The following is a 9,380-nucleotide window of genomic DNA, read 5'->3' as shown; positions in this document are numbered from 1 at the left end:
GAAGGCTCTCTGGAAGCCAAAAATGCCCTCCCAGAACCTCTGTGTGAGCCAAAAAACAGCTGGCCAGCATACACATGCATGTTGGAGCTGAGCTAGGGCAACAGCTCGCATGCCAGCAAATATGGCTCCGTGTGCCACCTGTGGCACCCGTGCCATAGGTTCGACATCACTGAGCTAATGTGAGCATATAACCATGTTTTCTCAGTTACAGTTTTTGTCTTTTTCTATTGCATCTCCAGGCATCATTTCTGGCACATTTGCTGGGGGTGGGTAGGTATTTTTGTTAAAGTGGCTGCTTAAGAACCATTGAGTTCAGTATCCAGCCTTTTCCTGTTGCAGGGGTTTACAGGGAAACTGACTAATTAATTTGATTTTTTAAAAATCTTATTGCATGGAATACATTTCATCTACTAATTTGGCATGGCAGAGTTAAATGTAGCATATACTGAATACATTAAAATGATGATGACACAAATGACAGAGTACACAGTGGCATTTTATTAGTGCTTAACATGCAGCAACCACTAGGACAAAATCTGAAATTTAGGAATACAATTTTGATTTTTAAAAAGTGTTGAAGACTACAAATGCAACAAAACTGATGGTTCATGCATTTTCACATTCTACACACATAGGCGCAACTTACATCATGACTTTCCATTTTGTAGAGAAAAATCGTTGTTCAACAAAATAGCTGAACTTTTCTTTCCGCAAGACCTGTTTGGGGATTTAATATATGGCTATACAGGTTTATGCATTTTATCACACATATACATAAAAATTGGAATCATCCATGCTGAATGAATAAGATACATCATTCATGATAAACCAAAATATACATACTTGAGATTCTTTTGATACTTTGTTTAGAAGATTTAATTGGGCTAACAATCTTTTAGGGTGTAATAGTTTTACAATCATAAAATTATATAAAAAAATTAAAAAAAGATAAAGTGCTATAGCAGTTGCATACTAAAAACTTTTAATAACAGTAATGAAATCTAGAACAGTAATGAAATCTAGAACTAGGACATTCATATAAAGGGAAATCAGGACAGTATCTCATGTTTAGAAATAGTTTAATGGAACTAATACTGCCTTTTTCTTCCTATCAATGCTGTGGGCTTTCTTCAGTTACTTTGAAATCAGGAAGAAATTAACATACTATTTAAAGCATGTTTTCAAATACATATATTTGCATTCCAAACATTCTACAAATGCCCAACTTGTGCACAGGCCTTTGGATAGATAGCCATTTTACATTGTTAACAATGTTCACTGCAGCAATAACTTTAAGATATACATTTGATTTATTTTAAGAATCTGAGCAAAAGGTTTAATGAAGACAGAAGGGAAGAAGTCATTAAAATGCATAACAGAGGTGATTACTCCAATTGAAAAAGCCTTTAAAATACAGGCAATGTTTTCATTGCTGGACCATACAAATAGCCCTTTATTTAAGGTGAACAACAGATTAACCAGCTATAATCTATGGATAATTCTATATTTAATGAAAAACGGTAATTAAGCTCAAATTAATGTTCATGCAAGTTATCACAAATGTGTAATATATGTTTCCCCAAAATCATCTATCAGGTATTTTCAATAGATGTAATCTGATTTTTAAACAATGCTTCAGAATTTATTTTGTATGGAACATTCTTGGAAGTAGCATTCTATTTTGAATAAATTAATGAATTATATTATTTGCAGAAAATAATAAGCTCTGAAAACACATTAATACTGGCTGTGATTTCACCAGCATTATATTTAAAGCAAAATTGCCTTCTAAGCTGTTAAAGAAATATAGATGTAACAATTATGTTTTCAAAGGCAGTTCCTGCTAATTTATATTATAGCTGGTATTTTGTGCTTCTGTAAAACATTTATAAAAGGAAGCCTTGTACCTCTTTTGAAGTTTCAGTTATTATGTACCTAAAGAAATTGATATTTAAGAAGTTGAACATAAAGCAGTATTTAAATTATATTAATATATAAGCCATTTAATATATAAATTATAGTTGCTATTTATATACATTGCACTGAATATATTTTATGATGCCTTTTAATATATCTGCCTTTTGTGATTTTTATAATTAACTATGTTAATTTAAAGTATCCTTTAATTCACTTTTGTATCAAACATAAATTAAGAGGAATAGAGAATTTAAGCAAAAAAAAATCCTTCATAAAGCTTAATTTTATTTTAATTCCATGAATTAAAACACTTTAACTCCAGTCTGTTGATAGCAACCAAGCTAATTTGAAAACTTAAATTTTTTGAAAAAGTTAAATATTAAAAAATTCAACATATAAACTGGTTTACATTCATCTAGCATATTTGAAGAAAACATGTAGGAAGGACCTAATGAATTTAATATAATGGAATCTCATATTTAATATTATTGGCCCAAGAATTTAAATAATGTAAGTGGAAGTCATTAAATGTGTTACTATGCAACATCTGTAAGCTTTCAATCACCAACTGATTTTTAAAATATATTCTATACAAACTATGAAAATAAACACCTATTTTAAATGCACAAGTTAACATTAACAAATAAAGCATAGTTTAGGAGTTGTACTTTATTTGAATTATAGAGGAAATGTGTATACAAACTACCTCAAGTTTCACTTGTTTATTCCAAACAATATTGAAAAATAAACCAAAGTCTAATAATCCAAATTGGATCTCTGTTCATGGCACAATGCGCTACTTAATGTGGGTAGGGCAATTTAAAAATACAAGGAATACTTGCTGTTTCTGATAATACGCTAACCTATTTTAGTTGCAAAATGGTTTTAATCAGTAATACATAATCAAAAACAAAACTTTCTGAATTGAAATTATTATTACTCTGAAAAAGGGAAAATATTTTCCATTCTTCTCCATAGAAATCCTTAATATGTTTGTGTATGAAAAAAATGTTCATTACACAATCAAGAAGAAAATTGAACAAAACATCTTTTCATTCTTCCCAACACTGCATCCTCCTTATGACTAAGCCTATTTGCACTTCATACTAGCAATCATTCTGCCTGAATTTTTTTTTAAATAAAGGAATAATTGTTTATTACAACATAGTAAACAATATTTTTGTATGGCAATTTTTTCCATTAGAATTGCATTTGAAATAGGTGCACAACAATGCACATAAATTTATTTAGTCAGAGACATGCTGAGTCAAACATTTCGTTCTTTAATAGAGGGCAATATTTGACTCTTACACAGAATACAGTACTGAAATAATTGCAATCTATTTTTAAAAATAATTTCCTATATTGGAGAAAACAAGCAAGTTAATCTCAATTTGTTGTCCAAATAACCCAAATAATGCATATTTTATGCATATGTATATGTGTATACAAACTAACTCCTAAACACACATGTATAGGTTGGCTGACATGTTAGTATTTAAACTCTTATGTTCCTGGCAGCTTTTCTTCCCATACTTCTTATAGTCTAAACAAATGAGGTATTATCCACTGGTTTATTTTGCTTTATTTGTATCTTTTAAAATATGCATATGTATGCTTTAAACCAATGGCATGCTGTAACTTTGTATATTAAGCTCTGGTCCATCCATATAGATTATGGAGTTTGCCATTTGAAAAGCTCACATTTCTTCAAGAGAACAAATGTATTGTTTCAAGCTCTACATTAAGGATCAATACTGTCCATCTCTTGAGGCAAAAATGTATTATCTCCTCATTTACCGTAGTAGTGATTCCTAAAGTACACATTTTCCTTCATATTAAGAGCTGCCAAACACATTCTGACTCTGCACATTCATTCTGGCAGCATGCTGCAAAACTCCAAAATGTCTGATTGAAGTGCAAAATAAATATTCAAGTATGTATATTGGATGACTATTGTACAGGGTTATCCAAACCTAATCATAATATTTTGAAAATAAAGCATACCTGGATGTACATGTTAAAAGTAAAGGAATGTTTTGCAGCAAAAGGAGTTTACATTTAACTTTATAAAACCTGGAGTTTATATACAGATTCAAAAACTAATACTAACTTAAATTTGGAGTCAAATGCTTTCAGGACAAAGCATGAATATGAAATTTACAATATCAAAACCTTGGACTAAGTGATCCATCCTCTTAATTAATACCAAGGAGTGTTGGCCTTAGCTTATGTTTTTGAAAATTTGCCAGCTCGTCGAGAAGGTTCGTATGGCACTCGTAGAATACTTGGAGTTTCTTCCATTACTCGTACTAAAAGATTGTCAATATAATCCTCAAGTTCACGAATGTGGGTATCTTTTTTCTTTAGTTGTTCTTTGTGTTTCATCAACTCTTGTAAGACCTCTTCATATGTAAGATTACGATATCCTGTTGCAGCATCAAAGGGATTTCCATCCTAGAGTAAAAAAAAATTTTTTTTAAGATGACAGATCTAGAGATATGCATACAGAGAGGGGCGGCATACAAATCTAATAAACAAACAAACAAACAAACATTAAATATTGTCTTAATATAAAAATGTGAATCAGAAGCCTCACAAAAGTTTCTCCATATAATGCTGTATGCATTATAGAAGCATGTTTAAATAAAAAGCAAAGAATTGCACTTTATGACAAACACCTCTGCATAAATACTGCAAATATATCAAGACACATTTCTGTCTTGAAGATTCACACTCAATTTTATCACCATTTTTACAGTTTATAAGCAAATGTGGCTTCCCCTTTGGCTGTCACAAGCCACTGAGGAGGTTGGAAATAGTGATCTTGTGATTTGCAAACATTATAAATACATGCAATTGCCCAGTGGCCAAATTTTGTTCACATGATTGTGGGGATACGGCAATGTACTTAAGTGTGAGGTCCAGTCATTTTCCAGTGTTGTCATATGTTTTAACAGTTGCTAAATAGGATCCAATCTGGGATTGGTTTTTATTCAGGAGTTGTTATACAAATGGTCATAAGTTAAAGATTACTTGTATTTAACTGTTTCTCCATATCACTTCATGTAATTTGAGCGCTGCTCTTAACTCTATTATAATAGCACATTCTACATAGCCTACACATGGTGATGTACAAATTGCATGAATTAATGAATAATTAGAACCCCATTTCTAAAGAAACGCAGAGCATTTAATAAATGTGTCCTATATATCATATGGATTAGTAAAAACTAAGGATACTTATATTACTACCATGTGGAACCTACAGTAATATTTCTACATCACAGCCAATTTTAACCATACAATTTCAGAATTACTCACTTTATGTATCCTTCTGTGTACAAATTTCCATGTAGGCAACGTATGAAATTTTGTAACTGATGCAAGCATGAACAAAGGAAAGCTATTTTATTTGTTCCTCACTAGAAGTTGTAATGTTGTTTATAGGTAACAGGAGGCAACAACTATTTCACACTTTTTTAAAAAAAATCAGCCACTGGACATCAAGAATGATAAGATTTGGCATATTTCTGTTGTTTCTATCAAACTTGCTATTTCAAAAAAATTCTGTTTAAATCAAATCTGATTTGTATTTATATATCCTATTTACAATTGGTCAATGATATGGAAAAAAACTAGCCCTGATATAAGAAAATAATCAAAAGGAACATACTGTAGTAATTAAGAATCTAGAGCAACTATTATGACTATGAAGTACTGTAATGATCAGTTAACTACATTCATAAGCTATATCTTTCTACGCAGATAGAAACCCTTAGCTGCAACAACCTATAGACTTGGGCCTGAAAAGTGGAAAAGTGAAAGAAACAGGAACCATTAATTGCCATTCAAGAAAGAATTAAAGGGATGAAGATTAGGCTTGCCCAGCTGGTCACAAATCCTACGTAGAGTTTATCACTGTGTTCTGGCCTGGAAGAATTGATTTCATCCATTCTCTTTGTTGTGTATCTTGCTCTTTTTTTCTTTTTTTTTAGTTTGTAAATCTGATGACAGGTCCTCTCTCCCTCTCTCTTTTGTTATATATGAATAGCTAGCTAACTGAAAATTGGGATACAAATACTCACACAAAAGCAACAAATAAATAAATAAAACAACCTAGAGAATTCTGGGCAAATCCTGCAACTATCAGAATGGTAGTTGCAGGAAAATACAAATACTAAGTAATTTGCAGAATATCATTTTTTCCCATCTCCCACTGCTGGTCTGCACCAAAAGCAGAAGCAGATTGTAATTGAGATCTGAGTGAAAGAGGCCTCCATCTGGGATCCACAGTGCAGTGTTATTAAGTGAACATTTTTCTGGACTACTTCCCACTTTCCTGGCAGATGATGATGATGCAAGGCAACTTAGTCTATATTTGAAAAGAACCCAATATGATTAAAATGCATAATAGACATGACTCAAAAACATTTCTTGGTTGCTTCCCAACAGTGAGATAATGCTACATGTTTCTTTTTAATGAATTCAGGCTCTATTTTAAGATTTGCTCATATCTCGCTTTTTTATATTTAAACAGCAAGTTAGGGCTAATTCACATCTGCTGAAACCACAATATCATCCAATAATCAGCAAATGAATGCATTAAATTGAAAGTATTACACATAAATGAGGTAAAATCTGTGATTTAAATGCTCTCTTGCTTATTTATCTGGATGACATTTAATTCATTCAAATCATCAACTAATGTTGAGATCATCAACATAACTGTTAATGAATTATTCTGCGCTATTCACACTTATAAACAGATATAGGCATATACGTATAGATTTAAAATGGCATTTAAAAGTAAATGAAACATTTAGATGTACAAAAGTACTTTATAATATAAAAACAGGGAGCATTTTGATTCCAGATATGTATCTGAAGCATTTAGACTGCTAGTTTGAAAAAAAGGAAACATTTCTGACGAAGCACCATAATGTCTGTGCTATGCATCATTATACAGTGATACTTTGTCTTACAAATGCCTCGTCATACAAACTTTTCGAGATACAAACCCGGGGTTTAAGATTTTTTTGCCTCTTCTTACAAACTATTTTCACCTTACAAACCCACCGCCGCCGCTGGGATGCCCTGCCTCCCGACTTCAGTTGCCAGCGAAGTACACGTTTTTGCGTTGCTGGGATTCTCCTGAGGCTCCCCTCCATGGGAAACCCCTCCTCCGGACTTCAGTATTTTTGTGATGCTGCAGGGGAATCCCAGAAGTGCAAAAATGGGCACTTCGCTGGCAACGGAAGTCCGGAGGTGGGGTTTCCCAGCCAGGGGAGCCTCAGTGAAATCGCAGCATTACAAAAACACAAAGGTCCAGAGGTGGGGTTTGAAGGACTTTGATGTTTTTGCGATGCTGCGATTTCACTGATGCTCCCTTTGCTGGGAAACCCCACCTCCGGACTTCCATTGCCAGCAAAGCGCTCATTTTTGCAATGCTGGAATTCCCCTGCTGGGATTCCTCTGCAGCATCGCAAAAATACAGAAGTCCAGAGGTGGAGTTTCCCATGGAGGGAGCCTCAGGGGAATCCCAGCAGCACAAAAATGGGCGCTTCAGCTGGCAAAAGGGGTGAATTTTGGGCTTGCATGCAATAATCACTTTTCCATTGATTCCTATGGGAAACATTGTTTCGTCTTACAAACATTTCACCTTAAGAACATCATCCAGGAATCAATTAAGTTTGTAACACAATATATCACTGTATTTTGACAACTAATGTGGGACTAATGACTCTGTGAGTATATGTTTCTCTTCTAGATTGACCAAACTGACTGCAATAGCTAAATTTAAGAATACTGTAGTTATAAACTGTCAGTATTGAAATACAACAGTAAAAAATAGAGTATCTGAAATTTGTCTTATATGGCTTCTGGTCATATACAGATTTTTTTTTAAAAAAAATGGAAGAATAAAAGCGATGCTTATGTAACTTTTTAAATATTTATTTTAATATTAATTTGTATATTGTTATAATGATTATATTCAATTATGTGATTTGATTACTTATTTGTACCCTATGACTAACATTAAATGATGTATTTTATGATTCTTGATGAATGTATCTTTTACGTACACTGAAAGCATTCTTTGTGTGTCCAATCATACTTGGCCAATAAATAATTATATTCTATTCTTATACTTATATGCTGATCAGAGAAATTTCTTGAAAGGCTATATAAATTTGGTAGTGAATAAATAAATAAAAAATTATTGATTATGCAAAGATTACTTCATTTGCTCTACATATGCATTTGTGCCTGTGTATCCATTCAAAATTAACCTCAATTGTATCAATATAATCAAACTTGAAGATACAATTTAGTAAACTGACTAAAACATTACACTAAAAACAGATTATTATATGCTGCTTCTCAAATAGTTTTGTTATTTTTGTTATCTACAAATAAAGTTTTATGCTGTCAGCATAAAAGCAACTCCTTCAACTTGTCTACTACTTATTAAAAACCAGAATTTCTGCTATGAATGTGAGATATTTAACTACTTATGTAGCCTTTAGATCAGATTTACAACTCTGGTAACAAATGGGAAGCTTTTTAAAAATATCTGAATACAATCATAAAAAAGAACACCAAAACTCACTTTTCATTTAGGGAGCTAAACTACATCAAATGCACAATAATTCAGTTTCAATCTCTTTAATTTAAATTAATTCTATTTAGTTTGGTATTTATCCTACATGTCATGATAATAAGCAGGTAGAAATCTGAAATAAAGATAACTAGAATGGGTGAATGAGGGAGGCAATATAAATGCTGCAAATCATTTAATGTTAATTTTTTTTGAGCTTCTGATAGATCATTAACAGAAAATAAAAATAGTGCTTTATGTTTGTTTATATTTCATATGCTTTCCTGCAACTTGAGAGAAGTTTACAGTATCATAGACATAAGTTCCAAAATCTAAAAGAAATGATGATCCATACTTTTTGTCTCTGAATTATATAAGTAATGATTCTGTGTGTGTGTGTGTGTGTGTGTGTATGTATTCATTCACATTTAAAAAATATGTTCATATTTCAGATTTTTTTTCTGTTTCCAACTTTGTAACAGTTGGCAGAAGAGATATCATTTTAATTATATACCGCAGATGGTTGAATATATTAAATTTTGTTCATTTCTGATCATTTAGATCAAAACATATGCATAGTTGCAAGTAAAACAACTATGTCTATGCAACTAATGTAGTGACTGAGATCTGCATGATTTTACTATCTTAAATGGAAACACATGTTCAGTAAATGACGAAAAATTAACTAAAAATAAATATTCTATGCCATTTCCCAACAATACTGATATCAAATTCAATAAAGAATAGGAGAAAACCCCCACAGTTTTAAGCTAGCAAGCAGCGAAGAGAAAGCCTGATAATCAAGTATTATTTGGGTACAAATTGATAGCTGCTGCTAGAAAAAGCAAAGATAACATTTGAA

General features: G+C 32.0%; 1 protein-coding gene across 1 annotated transcript in view; it reads right to left on the bottom strand.

Moving 5' to 3' along the window:
• Window positions 1–477: 477 nt before the first annotated feature.
• Window positions 478–9,380, bottom strand: part of RAB11FIP2 (RAB11 family interacting protein 2) — a 30,272-nt gene continuing 21,369 nt past the window's right edge. The window contains exon 5 of the mRNA XM_070752627.1: window positions 478–4,374. Within this exon, the coding sequence (XP_070608728.1) occupies window positions 4,147–4,374 (228 nt within the window). The 3' untranslated portion in view covers window positions 478–4,146. The remainder of the gene's footprint in view (window positions 4,375–9,380) is intronic.

This window comes from Erythrolamprus reginae, chromosome 5, assembly GCF_031021105.1.
Source record: "Erythrolamprus reginae isolate rEryReg1 chromosome 5, rEryReg1.hap1, whole genome shotgun sequence".
NCBI classification, from domain to species: Eukaryota; Metazoa; Chordata; class Lepidosauria; order Squamata; family Dipsadidae; genus Erythrolamprus; species Erythrolamprus reginae.
Note: the sequence above shows the minus strand (reverse complement) of the source record. Positions and strands in the feature narration are given on the sequence as shown.